The sequence below is a fragment of the Hibiscus syriacus genome, unplaced genomic scaffold, assembly GCF_006381635.1.
Source record: "Hibiscus syriacus cultivar Baekdansim isolate YM2019G1 unplaced genomic scaffold, ASM638163v2 tig00117034_pilon, whole genome shotgun sequence".
Taxonomy (NCBI): domain Eukaryota; kingdom Viridiplantae; phylum Streptophyta; class Magnoliopsida; order Malvales; family Malvaceae; genus Hibiscus; species Hibiscus syriacus.
Window position 1 is genome coordinate 2,065,350 of NW_024063533.1, and position 27,187 is coordinate 2,092,536.

General features: G+C 36.2%; 3 protein-coding genes and 1 pseudogene across 3 annotated transcripts; all 4 read right to left on the reverse strand.

The window, feature by feature from the left end:
- Positions 1 to 3,210: 3,210 nt before the first annotated feature.
- LOC120196747 (F-box/kelch-repeat protein At5g15710-like) lies at positions 3,211 to 5,522 on the reverse strand. Its single transcript, XM_039198476.1, is given in 3 exon segments — positions 3,211 to 4,765; positions 4,768 to 4,896; positions 5,374 to 5,522. Coding segments are annotated over 2 exon segments (1,308 nt in total). The 5' UTR covers positions 4,880 to 4,896; positions 5,374 to 5,522; the 3' UTR covers positions 3,211 to 3,569.
- A 1,436-nt stretch (positions 5,523 to 6,958) lies between these two features.
- LOC120196748 lies at positions 6,959 to 8,925 on the reverse strand (annotated as a pseudogene).
- A 7,220-nt stretch (positions 8,926 to 16,145) lies between these two features.
- Positions 16,146 to 26,002, reverse strand: LOC120196811 (disease resistance protein RGA2-like). Its single transcript, XM_039198529.1, has 3 exons — positions 25,997 to 26,002; positions 21,299 to 22,310; positions 16,146 to 16,290 (listed from the first exon to the last, which is right to left on the reverse strand). Coding segments are annotated over exons 1-2 (651 nt in total). The 5' UTR covers positions 25,999 to 26,002; the 3' UTR covers positions 16,146 to 16,290; positions 21,299 to 21,661.
- LOC120196810 (putative disease resistance protein RGA3) lies at positions 22,640 to 23,562 on the reverse strand. Its single transcript, XM_039198528.1, has one exon. It carries the CDS (start codon positions 23,485 to 23,487, stop codon positions 22,717 to 22,719), a length of 771 nt encoding a protein of 256 aa, XP_039054459.1. The 5' UTR covers positions 23,488 to 23,562; the 3' UTR covers positions 22,640 to 22,716.
- Positions 26,003 to 27,187: the final 1,185 nt, after the last annotated feature.

The following is a 27,187-nucleotide window of genomic DNA, read 5'->3' on the forward strand; positions in this document are numbered from 1 at the left end:
AAAACAGGGTAAACAACATTTCCATACTAAAAGATAAAGCATTGTAACAGAGGCGGGATTGTCGTTTTTCAGGAAAGCAATAACAAGCAAAGAGCAATTCTTTTGGTATCTTCTCTCTTTATTTCAATTTCTAGTAATTTTTATGAGTGTATTTATTTCTAAACAAGTTAAAATACAGGAAAAATTTGTTAGTTACATTACCTTGCTCGATTCTGCTCTCTATTTGTATTGTAGCCATCACTTAGCGTTTAGTTGGGGCGTTAGGTTTCTTTGAGTAGCTATCATCCGTAATTTAGAGGTGGAGTCTTAAAGAGAAATAAGTAGGAAACAGTGAGAGAACAATAAGTTTACATGTCGTTGAAATTTTCGTCTGGGGAAGACTCTCGGCAGCGATGGTCGAAGGCCGCAGCAGCATTGAAATTCCCCACTGCTCGGTGGCCATTTTTCTGTTCAATCGCCTCCCACCTTTCAATTCCTTTGATCGACACCCATGAGAGCTCCACCGAATTTCGTAAGTTTGATTCCAACCAATTTTGATAATCAACATTTTTGGTCGAATGAATCGAGACCCAAACTGAACTTAAAGCTCCTTATTTTCCTATCATAAGTCCCAAATTACAGCCCCTAAAATTAATTACAAATCCTCAAAATTTTTCATCATTCTACCCAACGATTACACCTCCATTTACTTACTTCAACTCCGGGCGAAAGACTCGAATAAAGTGACGAGTGATAAGGGGGTGCGATGATTGTTTTCCCTCGGTCGTGGTCTGTGTTGAATGGAGAGGAAGGAACCATCGTGAACGATGCTCGGCTTTACTAGACCCGATTGTGTAGAGTTTTAGGATGAGAAGCGACGATGGAGGCTATAGTGAATGTTTGACCGTGGCCTCTTGGGTGTCTCGGCCGGAGGTCATGCGACCAAGCGTGAGAGAAGAGAGCGTGATGGTGAGCTACGGTTAGAAGAGAAATGGCCACCAAAGGGATGGTGGCCGAGCATGACATCGAAGGCCATAAGAGAGGAGTATGGGTAGTATGCGAAGAAGATTGAAAAATGGAGCTTGAGCGGCAGAGTGTTCCTGCGCATGATTTACTTAGGATTAGATTTAGTTTAGGTTTTTTAGTTTAGGTTATATATTAATTTGTTTTGGGTAAATTAACTTTTTAGTCACCGTATTATTTAGGGTAAACTATTCTTGGGTCCTCGAAATTTAGGTGCATAAGTTCTTTATTTGTTTTAATTTTCTGATTTATTTTTGAATGTGTAGGCATTATTTATGTAATTTTTCATATTATTTTAGCTTGAGCTGAATAGGATAAATCTTATATCAGACCCTATTATTTATGCGTATTTAATATTTAGGTCACTGATTTAGTATTTCATGTTTAGGTCACTGATTCATTTCTGATTTATAAATTTAATTTTATGTACATTTAAATTTAGTCATTACATCTATGTATATATACTTTTTAAATTTTTTGTTTAGCATGTTGTGTTTTTGTTTTTATATTTGAGTCATATTTGTACATTATATGATTATTATGCATGGTTTATGATCTTTAATTAAAATATATATAATTTTTTGTATGCTACGTTGTATGATATTTTTAATTTTGTTTAATTAATTTTGGCATGACATCCACTTTTTGCATAATTTTCATGATAGCCTCATTTGCATAACTTGACATATCACATAATTGGATTAAGGGTAATATACTTTTAATTTAAAATTGTTTTAAGTGGGCAGTCATAACTGATTTGAGGTCCGCTTTTAATGATTTTAAAATAAAAGTGTATCCCATTAGTGACCCCTAAAAATTGATCTATCACTCTAAAATTTGGGAACGAAAGAAAAAGAAATATTCGTTTATTTAAATTTATCGAGAAAAGGTTGTTATAACTTTTAAGATATGGTCTCGATATTTGTAAATAATCGAACATTCTTTATCTTTCTAAAACGATTTGGTAATTTTAATTTAATTATTTTGAGTGCTTTTAAATGTTTTTAAATTTACATCTTTGTTTTATGGGATCAAAAATCAAATTAAATTCGAATTTGTAAAGTTCAATGCAAGGACGTTAATTAATCGACTAGGTACCAATTTAGGACGTTGTGGGGTGTTAATCCTTCCCCACACGTAACCGACTCCCGAACTCGGATTTTGGTAACGCAGACCTTAATTTGTTGTTTTAATTAAAATTAATTTTTATTTAAAATAGCAAGCATTTTTGGGGTACTCAATTATACCCTAATTAAAGATTGGTGACGACTCTTCGAACCGTATTTTTCGATCGTAAAGGAAATTCAAAATTTTTCGAAACGAGAGATCTTTTAAATCGCATCTGTTTTTAAATTAAAAAGAGACAATTAAGAATTAATATGATTTTCAAAATCTCACCTTTTTTCACCCTTTAAGAAAAATTCGTTTCGACAGATACTCTTAAGTTGATAGAGACATTATTTTGGCTCAATTGAGATTGCAACTTGAACAAAGATAACCAGAAAAGATGGCAGACTTGAGATTCAAATGCAAACATGCTAAATGTTACCACTAGGTATAGAGCAAGAACACACTGGAGCTTCATTTGATGAAACATCTACACTTGCATTTGCATCATGCTCATAAACATTCAGTTCACAGCAGAAACAATGCAGATTTCCAGTTGGTACTCTACAGGAGCTGCATATATAACAATCAGCAGCTCTTGCAACTTAATTCATAACCTGTCACGAGTAATTGCAACGATGACTTAATACAACCCCTTCTGCACCAGATCTAAAGTAAGCCTGATGCAGTATGTAGGACGCAATGAAGAGGGAACTTACCTTCCTCCAAAGCAAAAGCTACCGCTTCGACAATTGAAATCAAATGCAATGCACCAAATTTAACTGTTGATGTTTCCGCAGTTTCAGTGTTTTTTCTTGTGGGTGAAGCCACTGAAGACTGAAGCAATTCAGTCACTACGATTTACTGTATTACTTCATCGACAATTTAGATAGGCTTAGTAGATTTACTTCAGGAGATCGAAAAAGTAACAAGGGTCAAGAAGAGCTTCCAAATCATAAGAGCAGGGTTAACAGCATTGAAAGTATAATGTACACATGCTGCGATGGAGACAACACAATGACATACTTCGGCCACTACGAATATAAATTGAAAGAAAAGGGAAGCATTATAACATTATGAAATGAAATACAGGAGTTAAATTAGCATGCAAAGGCCAGTGCAAAAAGTTCATACAACTCTTTTAGCCTCATGATATACACCTTTAAGAAGTTCGACCATCATCTAGTCATCAAAGTACAACCCAGGCCTCTGTCAATTTGCCCCATCAAGTCCCCATATGGAACTATATCACCAATTGCCTAAAAATATTGGTGACAGAGAAACTTTGAAAGGATAACTTGGTGCACCATCCACCAAGTGAGAAGCAATTCCAGTCAAAATATGCTCAGGAGTGAAAAAAGGATGGTGTATAAGAAGATACTGTCTTCCTGCAAAAAAGGAGGAACTACACGTTGCATGTTAATCTCTCAACAGCTCATCCTGGGGGGAAGTTTAACAACTCAGTGGACAGAGGCATCGAATCTTGGCTCATAGAAGCAAACCTGACTATTGTATGATTGAAGAGCACAACCAGCAATCCAAGACCAAACCTTCTTATCCACATCAAAAATTAGGCCCTTCCCTTGGTTCCAAGATGTGAAGCAGATAAGATTATCCTGTCCAAAGCACTCAAATCTCTCCGCCGAGAGCCTTAACAAAGCTCGAAAATATTTAGGTGGCATTCTACTTATCTCCACCCATGTAATCTTAGCATGATCTAATTCCCAAATTCTCATACTCTGTAGAGTACTATAAAGACCGATTCTTCCAACCAGAAACAGGCGCTTCTGTGTCCCAGCAACCAAATAACCATCTAGTAAAGATCTTGGGAACTTTGCTGGAATATGCTCCCAATATCCTGAGTCCAGCCGATACATCATCAAGCCAAGGGGTGAGAGGGTTTCCAAATACAACCTGGAGTCGCAATATGCCATCTTTGAGGAGCAAAGATTAACTGCAGGCATTATCTGGTGAACTGTCCACTTATCAATCTTCGAGTCATAGACTTCAGTGGGAAGTGACTTATCACCATAAATATCACTAGTGGCTATAACTTTAAATGATTTGTCTGTTCGATCAACAACCATAATCAACTGCCTTTGCTGGTTATAGTGCATGCTTGGCAGTGTTCTCCAAGTCTGTGTAAGAGGGTTACATACTAAAGCTTTGAAAATTAGACCATCAAGTCCAGAAAAGCAAACTAGACCACCGGAAGAGCCAACCAACCAGAAGGCCCACTGAGGCAAAAAACTGAATGGAATTCTATACCAGGTTTTCAACGGCAAACTAAAAACCGAGCATTGGGGTGTCTGTGAGTTCTTCCAAAATGTAAGTAGACAAGGCCCATGAGATGGCACTTCTGAGTGAAATTTAAGAAAACTGTTATCCTGCAGTATCGAATTCCATCTTTTACAAACTGAACGAAGCCGGAATATCATAAATGGGGGAACCCTTGCCAGAATCTTCAATAACTCAGGCAACATCGCCCATATGCTATCTTCCATTTGAACATCAGGATGAGCTGCCTTACCAAATGTACCAACCGTTTCCTCATCTAAACCCCGTGGTTTGGTCTTTACCACCTTCTGCCTGGATGGACTAGTGTTCCTTGATCCTACACGGCCTGATGGGCTTGTATTCCTCGATCCACTTCCCTAATAGGTGATGCCTGCTTAGGACAACCTTCCTCGTTACAAAAAGTCTCATCTTTCATCAACTCGGAACTTGATAATCTAGACCCAGATTCAGATGATTCAGCAGCAGCAGCCATAGTTGTAATCCTCAACCTAAGAAAAACAATGTTCTTTTATTGAAGGAGAAAAAAAAATCTCTTAACACCTATAAAAAATCCATATTTCAATTTTCAAGCATAAATAATGACTTCAAGTACCAAGTGGTAAAATCCCTAACAGCAAGACACCCATAGCCATAATTCACGAAAGATAAAACAACCCATATTATTTCTTATCTAAACACCATGATGAATGCTCAAATTCAAGTCTTTTGAAATCCAAAGATCCTAGCTTTCAAGCTAAAAACAAAGAAATAAAATCACACAAAACCGAAATAATACAATGAATAACAGAACAACTCCAGCTCTTTAGTTCGGATAGAAAAAAGAGATTTTGATCAGATCCAGGAGTAAAAATCTTGTAAACAGAAAACAAAATTCAAACAAATGATGGAAGCATCGAGTATAAATTCAATGGAATGATAAAATAAGAGATGAAAAGATTGAATCTGGAGAATATTTAGATGGGTTACCTTAGATTCAAAGAATTTATCAGACTTTTCCTTCTCTTGGCTAGGAGAAACCTTGGTTTAAAAGTCGGGAGAAGTAAAATTGGGTATAGAAATCAGACGACCTAACCTCAAAGACTCTTTCATTGTTTTTCTTTTTTCCTGATTTATTTTGCCATTTATTTGAATAAAAAAATGGACATTAAGTTGAAAATTGGAGGCCCAAATTAGGTGCCAAGTAAGATGGACCATATCATGGATATGCCAAGTAAGATGGTCAAAAACTTAAATGATTTCTTTTCAATGCTTAAAAACTAATTACTTTTTAATCACCCACAATAATTTTTTATTTTTTACTTAAATGATATCAAAAAAAATATTGACTAAAATTATATATTTTTGGAAAAGGCATGATATTATAGAAGTGTTTTTTGAAAAATAAGTTTAATTTATGTGACAGTTTTTTTGTACAATCTCTTTCATATGACATGATCTAAGATCAAATGAAAAGAAGTGAAAATAATGCGTCAAAATTGTAAGAATTATTCAAAAGGAAATAATGTGCATAATATTTGTCGAAGACACATGCATGTATAAACCTTGTTTTAAATCACTAATAAGTACATGTTTTGAAGATTATATTTAAATACTTTAAAAAAACTCATATATAAATAATGTGGGATTTGATGATATTACTATAAGAAATTATTGATTTTGAGTTGTCAAAGATAGATCTTAAACTAGACCATACACATATCAACCCGACAAAAAAAACAATTTTCTTATGAAATACTCGAAATTTAAGTATCCAAAATTATTTGTATGTCATTAATACGAGTCTAATAAGTTTAAGAATTGACTTTTGATAGCTCAAAATCTATAAATTTTGTCATGATATTCTCAAATGTCATATGTTTTTTAAAGTGTTCGAGCAATCACATTTGACCGGTTGATAGCTGTCATATTTGTCTCTCATATTCCTTAGGTCATAGATTATATATCGACTACGAGATCTCCACTTTCTGCCCTAGAGGCATCCATTCCCCTCTCTTCTAGGTAGGGTTAGGATTAGAGTTAGAATTTGTTAAAAGAAAAAGTTTATAAAGTGTTTAAATATAACTTTTTAACAAGCACTTATCAAATGATAAAGACATTGCTTATATACATGCGTCGTAGTCGTCGTCTGATTGACACTTGCTCATGTAAATACATATTTTTTATAAGTATTTATTTTTAAATAAAATCATTTAATTTTTTAAAATTTTGGTCCTATTTTTTTTATTTTTCTTCATTTTGAATGACATCGGCACGAGAGTGCCAAGGAAAATTTCACAAAAATATACCCTAATTGTATCTTTTAAACAACAGTTTACTATAGCATATTTTTTTATAAAAAAAAGTTATAACTTGCTGGACAATCTCAAGCAAACAAGAACTTAGTTTTACAACTTGATTAATGTACTCCCATACACTTCCATAACCATCCCAAATTGTTCTACCATGGAAATAGTCCACGTTCATCTTATTAAACAGCTTATCAAACCTCCTTCGCAAACCCAGATTTTCGAACTAAAACTCAAATGATGCTATAAATCAGGTAATCTTCGACTCTTCTCCAGAGATATCACTCCCTAGGTTCTGTTCCTGAGTTCTTAAACAGGGCTAGAGCATCACTATATACGGCAACCATGTTTGAGAATACAGCTAGCACGATCATGAAAATCGCCAAGATCTTGTCCTTCCTCGTTGCTATAGAGTGGATATCCCTGAAATGCAGACCGAAAATGGTTTAATGTACCTCTATGTTTAGTATCATATAAGAAAGATGGTCGGCAACGTGAATGAAACCAACGCAAACTGCGGCAGAAACTCACCTAAGAGTAACAGCAGCAGGAAAAATGAAACCAAGGCAAACTGCGGCAGTTGCTCCAGTGAATTGGAATGCATCCCAGATGCTGGGAATGAAATTTGCACCCAAGAAGATAACTGTGATCAGTCCGGCGGTAGTAAAAGCGAACCTTGTATTAGACAGAGCTAACGGCCTTGCGGACGGGAATAGGAGTCCGTCCATGTTGAGTCGAAGCGGATAGAAGACGATGGGAAATACAAGCATGAGGTGAGCAGCATAGCTAATACGGACAGAGTCGTTAAGGAGAGAGCTATAGGGAATGCCGAGGTCAGTATCAAAGTTGGCAAGCACATCGTCCAACGTAGCATCACCGAATAGAAGGAAGCCGAATAAGCTTGTCATTATGTAAACAATCGAGCATAGAGCAAGTGCTGTTTGCACAACAGGTGCTATCTGGGTAGAATCTTCCAGTTCATTATCTATGCTGTGAACTGCAAATTTAAGCACACAAGAAATTCAGCCAGTCTTATTACGTCCACCAACGTAAAACACTAAATCAAGAGTCGAATGGATTGCATACCGTTGTAATGGCAGATATACGCCGTGACTAAAACGGGAACTACGGTGAAGAGTTTCCAGAATGAGGTCAAATCGGTGACATCCGGTAGCAATCTAGGCATCAGTATTGTTCCACCTATTAACTTGACAATTGCTATTCCCACAGTAATGACAAGAAATACAACTGCCAGAGCAACTGCTAAGGCAGATGTAAATCTCAAGGAATCTGCAAGAAATCGAAGACATAACTGCTCGTATTCGTGCTAAACTAAACAATAAACATGCAATACAAACTATCCAACTTAGATTTATACCAGTAAAGATTTGAAGTACGAAGTTCTGAGAGTTCAAATGCTACTATGAAGTGTAAAGATGAGCAAAAGTTTGCTGCTAGATTCGAAAGGACAACTACGACACTAACCAATTCGCTTGAAACATGCCAATGGAGAGAAGATCCCCAGTGTAGTAACAAGGAGGACAAAGGTTCACCCGTTCCACCAGTGTTCTCCAAACCACCCTTCAAGCACACCAGCATGGTGAACACCACTTGATGATGTTCCAGAAAGCACATCACCTACAAGAACCAATAAACACTCATTAGCTCAAAGCAAATTCACACATTTCCATTGAGATCAGGTAAGGGAAATCTAGGAAACAAATGATTCAACATGAAAGGTGAGATCAGAACATATATTCAAAACAATTGGAAGTCGAAGAATCGAATTGAAAGGAAGTCGTACCGATAATAATCATATACACAATGAGAACACCAATGTTGTTGACTAAAACACAGATTTGCAGAAAGATTCTTCCAAATTTCCCAAATGCATCCCCCATAAGGCTTCCATAAGAAGTTGTTCTTCCAGCCCTACTGAACCTAAGCAAGAACTTGATCGAGGCATTAGTTAAGAACGCCATAAAGACGATCATCGCAATCCCAAGAATTAGACCCAGAACTTTCATTGTAGCAGGCAAGGCCATGATCCCCACACAACAATTGTGGTTGACAAGTTAAACACCGCACCAGTAAAAGAAGCTCCATTAAATTCATCATAACCAGCATGTTCATCTTGCCGTTTAGGCAATAAGGGAGCTGTATCATCAACGACATGTTTACCCCTCCTTGACTTTGTCTCCTTCTTTGGTGTTATATCCCCAATTGTCGTCTTTTAAATAACCCAAAACTCTCAAAGATTCAACTTTTTATACAGAAAAACAACTTTTCAGGCTAAACCCAGCTCGAACACACTACAATAAATCAATCCAATTAGAAAGTGAATTTTTTTGTTAAATTCCTTCATAACATAATCCCAAAAAAAAAGGAAAGAAAGAATCTTGATAGTGCTAACCTGCAACAAAAGTACAAACTTTGCACCCTTTTTGAAGTCGAAAAAGGAGAGGATTTATCAAATCTGCTACAACAAAAGGTGCTTTTTTCCCCAAAAAGAACACCAAAATATAATCAACGAATCAACTAAATAACAGAAACTCATAAAATTAACAACTAAGAAAGAGGGTAAGTCTTTGATATCAAAAGAGAACAGAAGAGAAAAGAAAACTCAATTCTTGACCAAACCCAGAAGAGAGGAAATAAAAATATACATGAGTTTTGACATTAATAATTGAGGGAGAACCAACAACAAATGTAAGAAATAGTGTTTATCTGAGTACTTCCCTAATCTCGTCATTTCTTCAACAAAACATAGTCAAATGAGCGACCATACAAGTTTTTCCATCATACTTTTCAAATTCAGGCATTTTGAACTTTGGTGGTAAGATCAAGTCTGGCATTAGACTCAGTTCTTCTGCCTCCATTCCGTTTTAAGAACTCTTCTTTTCCATCTCTTTAAGAAACCCTTTACATCAATCCTTTAGATGTTTTGGTATCTCGATTTTAGATTTCTCTATTTCCTCAATATCTACATCCATATAATCATGAGGTGTACTTTGAGGGTTAGTTGTGCCCACCATTTGAACCTTTGTTATTGAAGACCTTACATGATGCTCAACTGACTTTTCAGGAGAAATAACTAATCTTGGGGTAGACTCATGGCCAGAAGCTTCAATCGAAGTAGTACTCGGCTCTTTAATTTCTTCAGTATGTAACCCAAACATCTTGGTCATCATTTCATTCATCATACTGGCTTGGCTTTTCAAGATTTGATTTATAATTGTTTTCTGTGATTACTCCATTCTCTAGTGCCATTCTTGTTGTATCTTTTGTAAATCTTCTTGCATTTCTTTCTTTAACTGCTCAATCTTAGTGTCCATGGTCATACTTCGTGTGTGATGAGGATTATTTTTACTTGCCAGAATCTCTCTGTCATATAATCTCAAAAAATCAATTTATTTGTTTGTTTTTTTAAATTCAGATGCATGTTATTGGTAATGCTTTATAATGATGCATTTTGTTAGTAATATGTTACAAATGATGCATTTTATTATGCATAATGAATTATGCAAATGCAAATGCAAAAAGGCATCGATTTCCAAAAGTAATCATTCTTAGAAAAGTTTCATTCTTACAAAAGAGTTTTCATCTTTACAAGAGAGATCAATTCTACAAATGCGGTTTGACTCTGTTATTTAATTCCATGATTTCATTCATGATCTCAGCGACCTTCTCCCCATACTCAAATGATAAACTAGTACGAAGCAGAATAATTTCAGCTCTGATGGCTAGTTCTTGTGTATAATGGGTCACCTCGCGCATTTGTGCTATTGCTTCGCCCATCATGCGTTTACGTTCCTCAACCAACATCCGGTGGTGCTCATATGTGTCCTTCCATCCCTCCTTTATACAAATAATTTCCCTTTTGAGATTGGTGACGTGTACTCGACAGCATTGAAACTCACTCTCTAGTCCTCTGATTTTCTCTCGTAAAGAATTATTCTCCTCACGAGTAAGCTTCAAGTTCATCCACTCAGGTGGCATTTGTATTTGAAGTAAGGACTCCTCAAGATGCGATATATGATCTTTGAGATCATCATTCATAGCTCGAGATTGATTCAACTCTTCTTTAAGATTGGTCTGTAAATCTTTTATTTCTTCTGTTAATTGCCCCACTCTCCTGCTTTTTATTTGGAATCTTTGCATCTAAGACCCAATTTCAGCCTGTTTTCTCTCGAGAATTCGGTTCCACCCCTGCCTCTCGATTCATATTTCATTTTCCTTTTGTTCTTTTTCTACCTTTAATTCTTGAATCCTCTGGTCTCTGGCCTCGAGTTCTTCCAGTATATTATTTATTTCAGTTTCCAAACCACAGACTTGATGTTTTTCTGCTTCCCACTCCTTCAAGTCAGCTTCCGTCTCAGCTTTACATTTCTCGGTTCTACGGCTTTTAATCTTAAGATGTTTAGTTACTTTTATTTTTCCAGTTTTATATTTATCCCTCAATTTCTTCTCGACTTCAATTCTCCTAAGTTGACGTTTATTCTCGGCTTCCAGACTTTGAACTAGTCGCCTCTCAATTGCCAACTCTTTAGCCCATTGTTGTGATGTATTTCCAGATCCAAACACCTTTACCTTTTGTAGATTACGATATTCCCTTTTTAAGTCAGCCAGCTCGAGATAGACTTTCTCTTTATCTTTCTTCAACAAATCAAATTGTTTAACATGGAGACCCCTATCAAGATCTATCATGGACTTTTCTTGTCTTGCCTCTTCCATTGTTTTATCCCATTTTTTCCTTTCAGCTTCAAACTCAGCAGTAAGAATCTTATCCTGTGAATGTACCACCTTGATAAGCTCTTCCCAATGGATATTTCTTCCTGGATCTGGCAAAGGGACATTTTCATTTGTCCTTGTAAATTTCCAAACCTCATAGTCTAGTGTATACATAACATCTCCAGAAACAACTCTTGTTCGAAAAGTTTTTTTCCAAGCAAGAGATAGATCCCGTGCTTTCTTCCTGTAATGGTCTCCATGGAAAGTGATTTCAGATTCATTCAAGCCGCTTGTAACTGGAACAAATTGGCCAGCTCTATATTGTCTGACAACCATTAATGGGGCATAGCTGACTTCTCCCCATAATCCCAGCAAAGGGACATGGTCAAGATCTCCACATCTAAATAAAATATTGGTATATCCAAGCCAAAGAACACACCAACCAATATCTCGGTCTTGTAAATTACTGAAAGTTGTTATCCATATTTTCCTTGGTAACCCTTCTGGCCACTCTTTACTTATAAATTCTTTCAAAGGCGAGGACACCGTAAATAAGCGATGATATGATACCTTGTCTTCTTTCCAGAAGTGACTGTGAATCCATACAGTGAGTAGTTAAGCACATACTATGAATCGACCCCCTTCTAATCTACGATAATTATTTAGGGATCGGAAAGTTTCTACCAAAACTGCTGGTGCTGGATTTATACCCTTCTCCAATGTGTCAAAGAAATCTGTGACAACACTTTCCACATAGAACAAAGTCTTTGGAAATATCACTAGACCATACATGGCAAGAGCCATGTATATCACTTTCCACATAGAACAAAGTCTTTGGAAATATCACTGCTGGTGTCCAACCTCTTATCTTCATCTATATGCTCGAGTATCACTTTCTTAATACAATGTCAAGGAAATCATTCGTTTTCTCCTTTTTGTTGAATGTGTTGTACTATCTAATTTTCACCTGTACCGATAATCTTTACCAGTTTATTCTTGAAGGATTGAACTTTCAATAGTCTGGAATAAACTTTATCCACTTGGATGTTTTTGAAGTTAAACAGAGCTGTATACTCCTCGATTGTTGGTCTCAAATCCCGTCTGTTAAAAGTGAAACAATTGTACACAGGGTTCCAGAATTGGACTAGAGCTTTGAGCAATGGTTCCTCTATCTTTACATAAAGGACCTGAGTTATGTCACCATATTTTTTGTAGAACCTCTCTTTGGTCGGTATTCTCCGTGTTTCCCAGATCTCTCTCAATTCTCGTAAATCGTTCTGCTTGAAATTAATATTGACATCCGTGGATAACTGCGATACATAACCTTCAGGCAAACTATCTCCTTTTACTTTTTGTGTTTCCTCCGACCAGGCTCGGACTGCTAGATTGAGTTATTCCTTGTTATGAAAACTCTTTTCCATTTCAATGATCACTCATCTAATCTGATGATTACTCGGTTAATCAACACCTTTCTTTTATTTATGATGATTATGCAGAATGCGAAGATGCAAATGCAATGTAATGTAACAAGGATAAAAAATGACGCAAACAAAAGAAACAAAATAAATTAGTGTTACAAATAAAAGAGAAAAATGAATTAGTATCAACAATATAATTAAAAGATGTTATCTACAGATAAATATATAACACCTACCCAATCATTATATCCACCCGGGCATGCTTTAAATAGATAATGATCCTACCCAAACATGTTTTCTACCCAAGATAATTATTTTCAAGAAATTAATCCTAACCGTATGATATCTAGTTCACATGTTGTTATTCAACATAAAATAAAAAGTTTTAGAAATGCTCCTCCTTTGTGTACACTTAATTTGGGTACCTATTAACGGACAGAGGTTCAGTATAGTTATACCTAGGGTGACCATGCTACGGTTCACTATATGCATGGTTTCGGCTCTAACGGGAAAAAAGGTACTTGAATTGTCCTTAATGTCTGTGCCCTCTTGGGCTACCAAACCCTCAATCATGGCCCATTACAGGCTCGTACGAATCGAGTTCAATTTGAGATGATACATTCCCTTATGTCCATACAGAGAAACAATTTATCTCACGTAGACATAAGGTATATGAACCCCAAAGATTACTTGCTAAAACTCATGCAGAGAAACAAATTATCTCACGTAGGCTAAGCTTTCATCTCAACTTAAAAGGGACAAAGCTCATAAGTGAGCTTATGATATGTAAATGCGCTTGATGTGTGTGAGGAGGAACATTCAACCTTTGAGTTAAAAGAAAAACGAAACCTCCCGACAAAAACTTGAACAAATCTGAAAGCAAAAATAAAAATGTTAGTAAGACAATAATAAAATGAAGTAATTAAAAGCTTCAATAAAAGGATCATAAGTTAACCAAAGACTCGAACTCATAATTTCCACCAAATGACAATATGTAAGCGACTTACAGCTTGACTCTCTAAAAATCCCTAGCGGAGTCTCCAAGCTGTCATAACCATTTTTAGGTGGAACAATTAAATGTTGTTTTAAAAACAGTTACGACTTTTAATTTGAAAAATTCGGTATTTTGGATTAATTGGAATTAAATTGAAAAGGAGTCGCCATTGAACTTTGGGTTAGGTAGGTCGAATACCTAAAAACGTCTTTTAAAAATTTTTTTTAAGAAAAATTATTTTTTAAGACAAAAGTTGGTTTGTGTTTACAAAGATTCGATTAAAGCGGGCTCGAGAGTCGTTTACGCGTGGGGAATGATTAGCACCCCAGAACGCCCAAAATCGGTACTGTGTCGCTTACACGTTGTTTATAAATTGAATATAAAGTTAAATTATGATCTATTTATTGAAATTTAATTAATTTACTTCAAATTAATTAATTAAAAAATCCTTTAACTAAAAAAACTAATAATTTACATGAAAAGTGTACAAATAAGTAATAAAACATATATAATAATATAATATGCACATATGTGTAGTAATAATGGGAGCAAAATATGCCTAATTTCATAACATAATTACAGGATTTCATTTTAACAAAAACAAAATAATTAAGACTAAATGAACAATAAACCAAAACCAAAATTAAAAATATTAAATATTAAATATTGTAAGTATTGAAAATATAAATAATCCATTAATATTAAAGGCTAAAATATAATGCAATTAAAACATATAGTCAAATTTAAGGTTTAATGTAAAATGCAAAATAGTGACTAAAATGCAAATTTCATAAATCAAGATAACAATTTATAATATATATGAAATTCATATAATAATATTAAGGTGACCAAAAAATGCTATTTAAAAATATGATGCGTGAAATACAATATAAATAAAATGTGTTAGGTGACTATAAAATAAATATATAAAACACGGAAGCCTCTTAAATGTAATTAACCCACAATAAAATTACAAACAAGTCTTTTTCCAAAACTACGTCGTTTTGGATACGTTATATAACTCTAAAACAAAGCCAAAAATTGGCTAAACACTTCATTTTATTCAGTTTTAAAACTGAAGGATAAGAGAGAGACATTTTCTCTCAACTCTCATCGGTGACGGTGGCTAGAGCAACCTAACCCTTATCAAAAAATTCATCTTTCCCTCCTTAAACCAAATCTCAACCTAGTTTACACGAAAAACCCTCATAGATTTGTAGATCTACAAGTTTACCTCTAGAAGAATCAGCGAGACTAGGCGATTTCTGGTGTTCCACAGCCTCCGATGAACCACACTCCTCGGTAAGTACCTTCATTCCTTATCTATTTTTTTCAAACTAGAAATTTTCTCTCTTTTTCTTGTTTGAGCACCTCACTATTTGAATCTCTCTGCGAAAATTGCCTTCCCCTTTTTTCTTTTGTTCGAGCCTCTATTTATAGTTGTTGTGTAGTGGATCTTCCACTGATATTGAATAGTGGATAGGGTATTCTACTGATTTTTCAAGATTTTTTTATTTTAAAATATGTTTAATGGAGCACTAATATTTTGTTGTATTTTTTGTGCTTTTGAGTGATGTTTGGCGTAAGTGATGACGTCCATGTTGATCGACGAAAACTTGGGGTCATTCGTCGGTGATCCATTCACGAAGAGGAGCGGCGCCAACGGGAGCTGAAGAGTCATCACTGTTGCGACAACTACTTAGTGTTTTAGGATTTAGAAACCCTAATTGTTATTAGGTTAATAAGTTTGGGTCGTGTTATTGGGCCAGTTCATGTCTTGCTCTGGTTCAGGTACTTGTAATGGGCTCTGAGTCCAAGCCTGCAAATATATTATAATATTTTTAATAATATAATAATAATAATAATAAATCTGGACAAAAATGGGTGTTTATACTCCCGTCTATCTTTATCGTACCGTTTTTCAAGTGTGGGCATACTTTGACATACAGACATTCCAATGCCGTGAGGGTCCGTACTCCTTGTGACAATGACATGAGATTAGAACTATAGAGAATGTCCAATTTTGAAAGAAATGTGAGGTGTTGTATCTCATTTGGGAGAGAAATTAATCTCTCACAATGCCAAATATATAGAGATCGTAGAGAAGAGAGATGTCAGATACTCCCTGGTAATGCGGTTAACTCTGGACAACCTGGAATCCACAGTGTAGACAAGGAAATTAAATTATCAAAACAGATTAAGTAAAGACTTTAGACTACTTTTATCAATCATCAACTCTTCAAGGTGATTGTGATTTCGTAGCAGTCCATCTGGTAACTCATGTAATTTACCAATCCAAAGCTTTGTAAGAACAGTGGCATTCATCATCAAAGATTGGAGTAAAGTGATGTTACTTCCTATAAAGTTCAGTCTTTTTAGAGATCCAAACATTGGTAGCTTAATCAACTTAGGACAATCCTCGATAGTTAATGAACTTAAGAGAGGAAAATGTTCTCTACCATGTTAAATTCAAGTGGCGCCAACAATTGTTGAATATTAAGCAATTTTTTGGTAGGTTGCTGGAAGAAGGTTCTTTTCGTGTAAGTGGGAAAATTTTGTTGAAAATAAAAATGGGAAAATGTATTTTAGTCCCTGTACACTTTAGGGTATTTACAAGATTAATCCTTAAGCTTTAACTATAAATACCCTAGCTCATTTAGCTTCAAAATCATCCCAAATCATTTCTTTCTCCCAATACTAGAGAGCTTTCTTGTGAGTAGTGAGTGTTTTGTAAACACCTGTAAATTTTCTATCTTTAGTAAAAGATCTGCAGCAGTCCGGAGACGTGGACATAATTGGCTAAACTCCGTTATCAATTTCGGGTATTATTTTTTCGCTTTTATTTCGCATTCTCACTAATCTGGTTATAGAGAAATTACTTGTTCTCATTTTATTTCCCAACAACTGGTAATCAGAGCTTTTGGTTGGTTGTAAATTTTGTCAATTTTTTTGCGAGGCTACTATTCATTACTATTCACGTGAATAGTGAATTTCATGAATAGTAAAATTTTGGTCGGCGATACGAATTTGTCGACGGAGGTGTTCTAATACACGGTGGTTTGCAAGAATTGTCAGAAATGATCCAAACGAAGCTAGATTCGAGATGGCTGCAGACGAAGGGAATGTGAAAATTGAAAAGTTCGATGGTGCAGACTTTGGCTTTTGGAAGATGCAGATTGAAGATTTTTTGTACCAGAATAATCTATATCAATCTCTCTCAGGAAAGCAACCAGAGGGCATGAAGAATGAAGACTGGGCTCTTCTCGACAGATAAGCCCTCGGAGTTATCCGACTGACGTTATCCCGCAATATTGCTTTCAACATAACAAAGGAAAAGACCATGGTGGTTCTTATGTCGGTTGTCTCTAGTATGTATGAGAAGTCATCGGCCTCAAACAAATTTCATTTGATGAGGCAATTATTCAATTTGCGGATGGCGGAAGGGGCATCAGTGGCTCAACACAATCACAATCCAGTTGAGTTCCGTGGAAATTGAATTCGATGATAAAGTTCGAGCTTTAATTCTCATATCATCTCTACCAGACAGTTGGAATGCTACTGTTACAGCAGTCAACAGCTCGTCAGGAAACAACAAATTAAAATTCGACGATGTTCAGGATCTGGTATTGAGTGAAGAAATTTGACGGAGAGAATCGGGTGAAGCATCAACCTCCTCAGCCTTGCACACGGAGTCCACAGGGAGAACTTCAGAAAGAAATTCAAATCGTGGCAGATCGAAATCTAGAAGGGGAAAATAAAGAACGGGAAAGAAAGATTTTACTTGTTATAATTGTGGCGAGAATGGCACTTTAAAAGAGATTGCCGAGCATTGAAGAAAGATACCGACGCACAAATATCTACCAACATGACAAAGGAGACAGGTGATGCCATGATTCTAAGCGTCAACAGTCTAACTGAATCATGGATATTGGATTCAGGGGCATCTTTCCACTCCACCCCATGCCAAGAAATCATGGAAAACTATATCAGTGGTGATTTTGGGAAGGTTCATCTAGTTGATGATGAAACCTTGAAGATCGTCAGAAAAGGAGACATCCGATTAAAATTGCCAAACCAGACCACCTTGAAGCTGAAAGGAGTGAGACATATTCCTGGACTCAAAAGAAATTTGATTTCTGTAGGACAGCTTGATGGAGAAGGATATAGTACAACCTTTTCAGGCTGTGAATGGAAGATTACCAAAGGAGCACTCGTCATTGCTCGTGGTAAGAATACTGGTACTCTCTATGTAACCTCAAATTTAGAGAATATCATTGCAGTAGCAGATGCTGATGGAAAATCAAACCTATGGCACCAAAGGCTTGGCCATATGAGCGATAAAGGGATGAAGACACTTTTGTCAAAAGGGAAGCTGCTGGATCTAAAGAGTGTAGATGTTGGACTATGCGAGGATTGCATCTTTGGCAAATAAAAGAAAGTCAGTTTTGCAAAGATTAGCAAAACACCCAAGGCTGAAAAGTTAGAGTTGGTTCATACTGATGTATGGGGACCATCTCTAGTTCCATCTCTTGCAGGCTCACTATATTATGTCACATTCATCGATGATTCTACATGGAATGTGTGGGTTTATTTTCTGAAGAAGAAATCAGAAGTCTTTGATATCATCAAAAAATGGATGGCCATGGTGGAAAATGAGACTGGTTTGAAAGTCAAGCGATTGAGGTCTGATAATGGAGGAGAATACAGAAACAGTAGATTCCGAGATTTCTGCGCAAATAATGGGATCAAGATGGAGACAACAATTCCCATGACACCGCAACAGAATGGCGTAGCAGATCGCATGAACAAAATTCTGAATGAACGTGCAAGAAGCATGAGGATACATGTTGGCTTGCCAAAATTGCTATGGGCTGAACCTATCAACACTGCAGCTTACCTGATCAACCGTGGGCCCTCAGTTCCCTTGGATGGTGGAATACCGGAGGAATTTTGGAGCGATAAAGAAATAAACCTTTCACACTTAAGAGTGTTTGGTTGTATTTCTTATGTACACATAAACTCTGCTGAAAGAAGTAAACTTGATGCTAAGTCCAACAAATGTCTCTTTGTTGGTTATGGTGGTGACGAGTTCAGTTATCGGTTTTGGGACTATGAAAATTGAAAGATCATCAGAAATAGAGACGTCATTTTCAATAAGAATGTAATGTACAAAGACAGATCAACCATAGAATCAAGTAGCACTAATACCGAAACTGAAATAGAGGAATTTGCTGATTTTGAGAATATTTCTGGAAATGATGTTCAGATCAGTCCTGAAGTAGTTCAAGAAGAACCAGACACACCGGAACTAAGACGCTCCACCAGAATTCATATACCAACCCAGCGTTATTCTCCTTCTTTGCACTACTTGTTGTTGACTTACAATGGTGAACCAGAGTGCTATGATGAAGCAATGCAAATGGAGGATTCAGTCAAGTGGGAGTCTTCCATTAAAGATGAGATGGACTCGCTTATGTCAAACAGACGTGGGAAATAACTGAATTAGCACCAGGCAAGAAAGCGCTCCATAACAAGTGTATTTACAAGATCAAAGAAGAGCACGATGGGAGAAAACGCTACAAAGCAAGATTGGTTGTCAAAGGTTTTCAGCAAAAAGAAGGTATTAACTAGAATGAAATTTTCTCTCCAGTCGTGAAACTGTCTACAATCAGACTGGTGTTGAAAATTGTAGCTGCAGAGAATCTACATCTTGAGCAATTAGATGTGAAGACAAATTTCCTTCATGGTGATTTTGAGGAAGAAATCTATATGAGGCAGCCAGAAGACTTCATAGAGGCAAACAAGAAAAACCTGGTATGCAGGTTAAAGAAGAGTTTGTATGGTTTAAAAGAAGCTCCTAGGCAGTGGTACAAGAAGTTCGATAGTTTCATGAGTAGCAGTGGTTTTACCAAATGCCAAGTATATCATTGTTGCTACATCAAGAAGTTTGATAACAACTTCATTATTTTATTGTTGTACGTTGATGACATGCTCGTTGCAAGCTCAAACTTGTAAGAGATTATAAACTTGAAGCAAAAATTGTCGAAGCAGTTTGCAATAAAAGATCTGGGCGCTGCAAACCAGATTCTTGGGATGAGGATTAAGAGAGACACAAAGTCGGGGACTTTAATGTTATCACAGGCTGAGTACATCAACAAAGTACTCTCCAGGTTCAACATGCAAGATACTAAACCAGTAAGTACACCTTTAGGTGTTCATTTTAGACTCTCCAAAGAACAATCACCAAAGACAAAGGAATAACGTGCACATATGGTGAAGGTGACGTATTCCTCAGCAATTGGAAGTCTGATGTATGCCATGGTTTGTACTAGACTAGATATTACTCATATAGTGGGAGCTGTTAGCAGGTACATCAATAATCCAGGCAAGGTACACTGGGAAGCAGTCAAATGGATCCTTAGATATCTACGAAGTACTACAAATAAAGCACTTTGTTTCAAAGGTGGATATACGATACTAATAGGCTATATAGATGCTGACTTAGCCGGAAATGTTGACATCAGAAGAAGTACCACAGGGTATGTCTATACTCTAGGAGAAACCGCAGTGAGTTGGGTTTCTCAACTACAGAAGATAGTTGCTCTCTCCACAACTGAAGCAGAATATGTCGCTGTTACGGAAGCCAGCAAGGAGATGGTTTGGCTCCAAAGTTTCTTGAAAGAGTTAGGCAAGAAACAAGAAAACAATGTATTGTATTGCGATAGTTAAAGTGCTATTCATCTAGCGAAGAATTCATCTTTTTCATTCCAGGACGAAGCACATATAATTGCGATATCATTTTATCCGGTCTCTTCTGAAAAATGGGATTTTGAAACTTGAAAAGATTAGTGGAGCTCAAAATCCGGCAGATATGTTGACAAAAACGTTGACTACGAACAAACTAAAGATGTGTTTAACTTCAGTTGGCATGTTAGAGTAACAAGACCAAAAATGTTGCTGCATTGATCAAGGTGTGAAGACAGATTAAAACCAGTCTTCAAGTGGGAGATTGTTAAAGTCAAGTGGCGCCAACAAATGTTGAAACAATTGTTGAATATTAAGCAATTTTTCGGTGGGTTGCTAGAAGAAGGATCTTTCGGTGCAAGTGGGAAAATTTTGTTGAAAATAAAAATGGAGAAAATGCATTTTAGTCCCTGCACACTTAGGGTATTTACAAGATTAGTCTTTAAGCTTCAACTATAAATACCTTAGCTCATTTAGCTTCAAAATCATCCCAAATCATTTCTTTCTCCCAATACTAGAGAGATTTCTTGTGAGTAGTGAGTGTTTTGTAAACACCTGTAAATTTTCTCTCTTTAGTAAAAGATCTGCAGCAGTCTGGAGACGTGGGCATAATTGGTTGAACTCCGTTATCAATTTCAGGTATTATTTTTCCGCTTTTATTTCGCATTCTCACTAATCTGGTTATAGGGAAATTACTCGTACTCGTTTTATTTCCCAACACACCATTCACTGCCATCCATTCCTCCAAACATGGTGACCGTCTTATATTGAGAACCTCGAGTGATGGATAAGAACTTCCCATATCTCAACTGTCAATATACTTGAGAGCACCCATTCCTCCAATAGTAAGGACCTTTGAGGAAGCATAATTTCCATAGAGGTGGAAGTTGGTCGCACCTGTCGATATTTTTTATTTAGATTTCAACAAGGTTTGGTAGAAGCAGATCCATAATCCAATTCGGAAAGCTAGCACCTTGGTAATAAAATATGCATAACTACTTCAAGCTTAAATGAGGTTGGAGAAAATTAAGAATCTCCTCTTCATTTCCATGTTCATGACGAGTGCATTCCGTTTTGTTTACTTACCAAGATAAGGTTAATGATCTTAAATTTTGCTTCTTTATCAAATTGTCATTTTTAGCTTCCATTGAACTCGTCACGTTGTGAAGTCCACTGATGCTCAATTTTCCCTCTAGGGCCAACTCTTTCAACTCATCAATGCCACAACCATTGTCCTTTCCCACAATGAATTTGCTTAGCTTGCACAAGCATGTCAATTGTCCCAATCCAGCATGCATACAAGTTAGTGAATTGAAACGCCTGAGGTCTAAATACCTAAGATTTTTCAAGTGCTTCATGCCTTTTGGTAACATTTCAAGAAAGCAACAAGAGCGGAGATTCAGCGTCTGCAAGTTATGAAGGGAGCTTGTTGATTCAGGTAGAGTTTTCAATCTATCTTCGAGGCGTAGATACCTCAGGTGTTTCAAACTTTTAAATGCAACACTGCTAAATCCATAAACAAAATGCAACACCTTCATATTCTTTTGTACTCTAATGAACTGGGAAGGATTAAAGAGGTTACCAGGGAAGGTGTCCCTGCCGCATAGGATCAAAGAATGCAATAATGGCAGTTCAGTCAAGTCCATAACCTTTGGTGATGAAAAGTCATAAGGAACAAGCAAGTGACGAGCAGTTTCTAGGATTTCCAGCCTCTCATTGGGCTCAATCTGCCTCTTATCGAGATCAATCATGCAACACTCATGTCCCATAATCTGTGTTGCTAGGTCATGGATCAAATCATGCATTTTACATGACCTTCTCTTTGATCTCTTGGAAAAAAGACCCCCTAGTTAATTCAGAGAATATTTCACAACCTGTATCGTGCAAATCCAACGGTGGACAACTAGGAGGAATAAATCCATTTGCCATCCATAGTGCTATCAGTTCGTCCTTTCCATGACAGAATCTTTGGGAAATATTGAGCAAAATGAGAAAAGCCGTTTCATATATGATGGAAGATATTGATAGCTTAACCTCAACACTTCAAAGATTCTTTTTCCCTCATTGTCCAAATCCCATATCCCACTGTCTTTACAAGCAACCATTCACTTTCCTAACTTTTGAAACGCAATATGTTTCATAAGGCCTTAATTGCCAGTGATACACCTCCACATCTCCGCACTATTTCCCTCCCAATTATTTCCAGGATCACATTACCCTCATTTATTCCCCTCCCAAAGGCCTTTTGCTTGAACAAAGACCAGGAATCATCATTTGACAAGCATCGCAAGCGATGAAGAATATCTCCGGCCGTCATTAGAGTAATTTTCTCAGCTCGAGTAGTGATAACGACCGTGCTTTCTCTTTTTCCTCTCCATAGCGGTTGCTTCAGGACATCCCACTTGTCAGGGCATTCATTCCACACATTATCCAGTGCAAGTAAAAATCGTTTCCTTACAAGCTTTTCAACTAAGCGCTGCTGCAGGGGATCTAGCTCTTGGATGTTGCACGAGTTCCCTTCAATGGATTCCAGAATGGCTTGAGTCAACCTTTTAATATTTAAATCATCCGATACATACACCCAAACTCTCAAATCAAAGGCTTTTGCCACATTTTCGTCATTGTATACCAACTGAGAAAGTGTGGTCTTTCCAAGACCTCCCATGCCGCAGATTGCATAAACAGAGAGATCATCATGGTGACTCGCATCGCAAAGTAACATACTAACCAACTTCTCTTTCTCATATACTCTACCCAATACTTCCGATTCGTTCACGAGGGAGCTGGTTTGTCTGTTCTCATTCCTCAGAGTCGTTACTTCTCCCACACCCTGTGTCAAGTGGAACTTGCTTTTCTCCCCAGCAATGACACCTAATTTCTCTCTTGCAGTCTTCAACTTAAGTCCCATCTTTAAGCGAAACGAAAGTGGGATCCGAGGGAAAAGGAAACTGGATACCTTGCTTCTTGCATCCTTACGCAAGCTACACTTGAGCAGGGTATCAAATAGCGTTCTGAAAACGCTATAGCAGTCGCAATATTGCGGTCGTGCCACCGTCCGAAACCGCTATTTGTGGTTTTTGCGGTGGGTCACGGATTCACACCGATCGCGATGAAATGCGTCTGAAATTTAACGGGAAACGGACGATTGTGCCGATAACAGGACGCAATCACCGTTATTCAATCGTGATTCCAAGACAAATACAAAAATCAAAATGCACTGCAATCATCAACTCATCGTATAGAAAACAAAAAAGAAAATGAAGGGAATATATTCCCTGCAACTTGTGAGCCCATAAGTATAGTGAAAAGTGAACTGAAAACTGAAAAGAAAGAAAAATTACTTACAAGTTACAACCAGAGTAGGGAGTGGAACAAAACAAAATAGGTTATTTAATCAACCGTGAACTCAAATACCCACACAATACACATCTTGCCAAAAATAAACCGAGAAGGGGAAGAGTCGAAAAAACAAAGCCCAGTCAGTAGGAAGTCTTCTGTCCGTCGAGCTTCGCCGCCGGTGAAGGAGTAGATCAAGGCATCAAGTTTCCCACTTCCATTTAAGAAGGTATTTTTTTGCTGCTTAGTTTAGGAAGATTGAAGATGAAATCTTCACTAGGGGATTTGAGGTTTTGATTTTGAACATGCAAGACTGAAATAGGTGGGGTGAAAAATGAAAAACATTTAATTGGGGAATGTGAATGAGAAGAAACGAAGAAGATGGCTTTGAGAGAAGTGAGAACTGAGAGTGGGAATAGCTGAGAAACTTCTCGGGACATCTCTTGGAAGTTGGATACTTGGATATTTGATTTGTTTTTCTTGATAATAATGATAATATGTAAAAAAAATTACACATTTGATTAGACATGAATCATCCAAATATCTAATAAAAAATGAACCCTTAAAATAATTTACAAATAGCCAAATAGCCCGTCCCCAACTAAAAAATTAAAATACCCAATGCCCCAGCCACTAGCCAGTTAGCTTGTAAATTGAAATGGTCAACGCCTAACCACTACCCAATTGGCTTTAAAATTGGAATGTCTTAATGCTTGCAGATTGAATAATTGAATCCAGTGAGTTCTTTCTTCTTCCTTTTAAACCTTTTAAATTATTTATTTTTTTAAGCTTTGAAATGACATAATAAGAAATTTTTATTTTGTTCAAGCATATTTTGATAAATATATATAATATAGATATATAATAAATTGTATAAAATCACAAATTATTAAATTTAAAATTATTTTTTGTTAAATTAAAGTTTATATTTAGATTTAGATATCCGATCCGAAAATTTGAATATTCGTTTTTTTCCATATTGAATACGAATCACGGTTTTAATAATCCAAATTTGAGAACTATATTATAAAAATTCACATATATTAAAAAATTCATCATAATTTATATATGTTCACTTGATCATGCGTGCACTCTACCATCGTGTTACTTGGGATGGGCATGAAACTCGAACCTGACCGACCCGATTGGGTCAGCTTTTTTTAAAAAAAATTCAGGGTCAGATCGGGTCGTGTTGGGTTTTATATTAAAATATTCAGAGTCAGGTCGGAGTCGGGTTTAAGATTAAAATAATCCTATCCGATCCGACCTGAATAGTTAATGCATAATAATAATAATTATTTTACTTTTTTTTCTTTCCCCGTAATGCTAATGCGTAGCATTTTCTATCATTTCAAAATATAAAAGAAAAAGATGAAGGAACCATCAAAACAAAACTAAGCTTGTCGGCAACTTTCATGGTTCCCGATGGAGGTGAATATAATAGGCAAGCATGATATTAGGGCGTGGCTTCCAAGTTATTTATCATCTGCAAATCGTGGCCTGAAACTATTGGATTGTCTTCACTTTTTTGTTTGTTTAATAAATGAGATAGGGTTATCTTATTTGTACTTGGTCTGCATTTTTAATTGTTTATTTAATGAGGCTAGTGTGATTGCTTAACTGTCACTAAATGCTTTTTCAGTTCCAACGATTATTTTAGCTATTTAACTCATTTTCATGTTTTTTTATGCTTTTAACTCTTTTTTATTTACCAAACGTCAATGCAATCTACGAGGAATGCATACGAGCAAACGGGGTCTTTGGGGCTGTTGTTGGGTCTGGTTTTCAAAGTGTAGAAGCAAGCGACAGCTTTTTTATGGCAGAGTCATCGAGGCAGACCGAGTGATATTAGGGTGTGGCTTCTAACGATTATTTTAAGTATTTTTTATATTTTAAATTAAAAAAATTGTGGGTTTTAATAAATAAAAAAATAAATAGGGTCGGGTCGGGTCGACTTTTTAAACTGACTATTGGGTCGGATCGAGTCGGGTGAAAAATCAAATTTCGTCGGGTCGGGTCACGGGTAGAAGTCCCCTTCTTCTCGAGTCGGGTCGGGTGGACCAAAAACCTGACCCATGCACATCCCTACGTGTTACTACTGCCTGTGAACTGGAGCCACAGTAAATAATTTATTATTTCTCCTTTTCTCATTGATTATCTGACAAATTAGATGCCACAATAATTACTACTTTACTTTTGTAAGCAAAAATTCTCTGTCACACTTCAAATATTTTATTTCTATTTTTATTATATAGTTTTGAAATTAAATGAAACAGCTAACTACATTCAATGAGTGTGAGTTATATTAAAAAAAAAAGAAAATAGGTAAAATTATTTCATGCAACACTTATGAAATTTTGTTTTACAAGCTAGGTTCTAAACCTTCTAAATTTCTAATATTGTAATATATTTATTTAATTTCAGTTTAACTTATATTTTTGTTTACAAGCTAGAAAATTATATTTTGTTTAACTTTACGTATATTAATTTCAGTTTTTATTGAAAGTGAAGCATGCCACCACGTATTGAAAAGTTTCTGACTGAAGGATTAGAAGGTGTATTGAGTAGAGATATAGGTTGGCACTTTGGAGATCCAGTTCCAAATACGAAAGGAAATGTTGTATGTAAACTTTGTGGCAAAGTTGTGAAAGGAGGAATAACACGGTTTAAAGAGCACATGCTCATAAAACTGGTGAAGTCGCACCATGTCCTAATGTCACTGGTATGTGAATATGTGATAGTGATACTTTATAATTTCTTTAGAAAAAAGATACTTTATAATTATTTTTAAATATTAATAATAAAATATTATACATTATTAATAGTGTGAATTATATTTATTTGATTACAGGTATCATTAGAGAAAGCATGATGAAATTACTTAAAGAAGCCAAGGAAAAGAAAATGGACAAAAAAGGGAGAACAAATGAATTCTTATCACAATTAAGGGAAGAAGAGGATGAATTCGTAGATGATGTTTCTGCTATGAGACAAGCCACTCAAGAAAGTATTCAATCACAACACGAATGGCATAGAAGAGAAGAATTCAGATGGAGTACAGGTGGTTGGGATAACATTTATGAAGAAGGGTGATCTTCTTCTCTTGGATCACGTGGAAGATATCGTGAAGAAATAGTTGATTTTAGTTTAAGGGGATCTATACCTGAATTGGTTAAGAGCAAAAGCTCAAGATAACCAAAGGTTAGCGAGTCTATTTTAAAGACATTGCGTAAAAAGATGGGTGAAGCGGTCTCGAAATTTATAATATACGA

Coding starts and splice junctions, on each gene's coding strand:
- LOC120196810 (XM_039198528.1), bottom strand. CDS start 23,487: ATGGGACTTAAGTTGAAGACTGCAAGAGAGAAATTAGGTGTCATTGCT.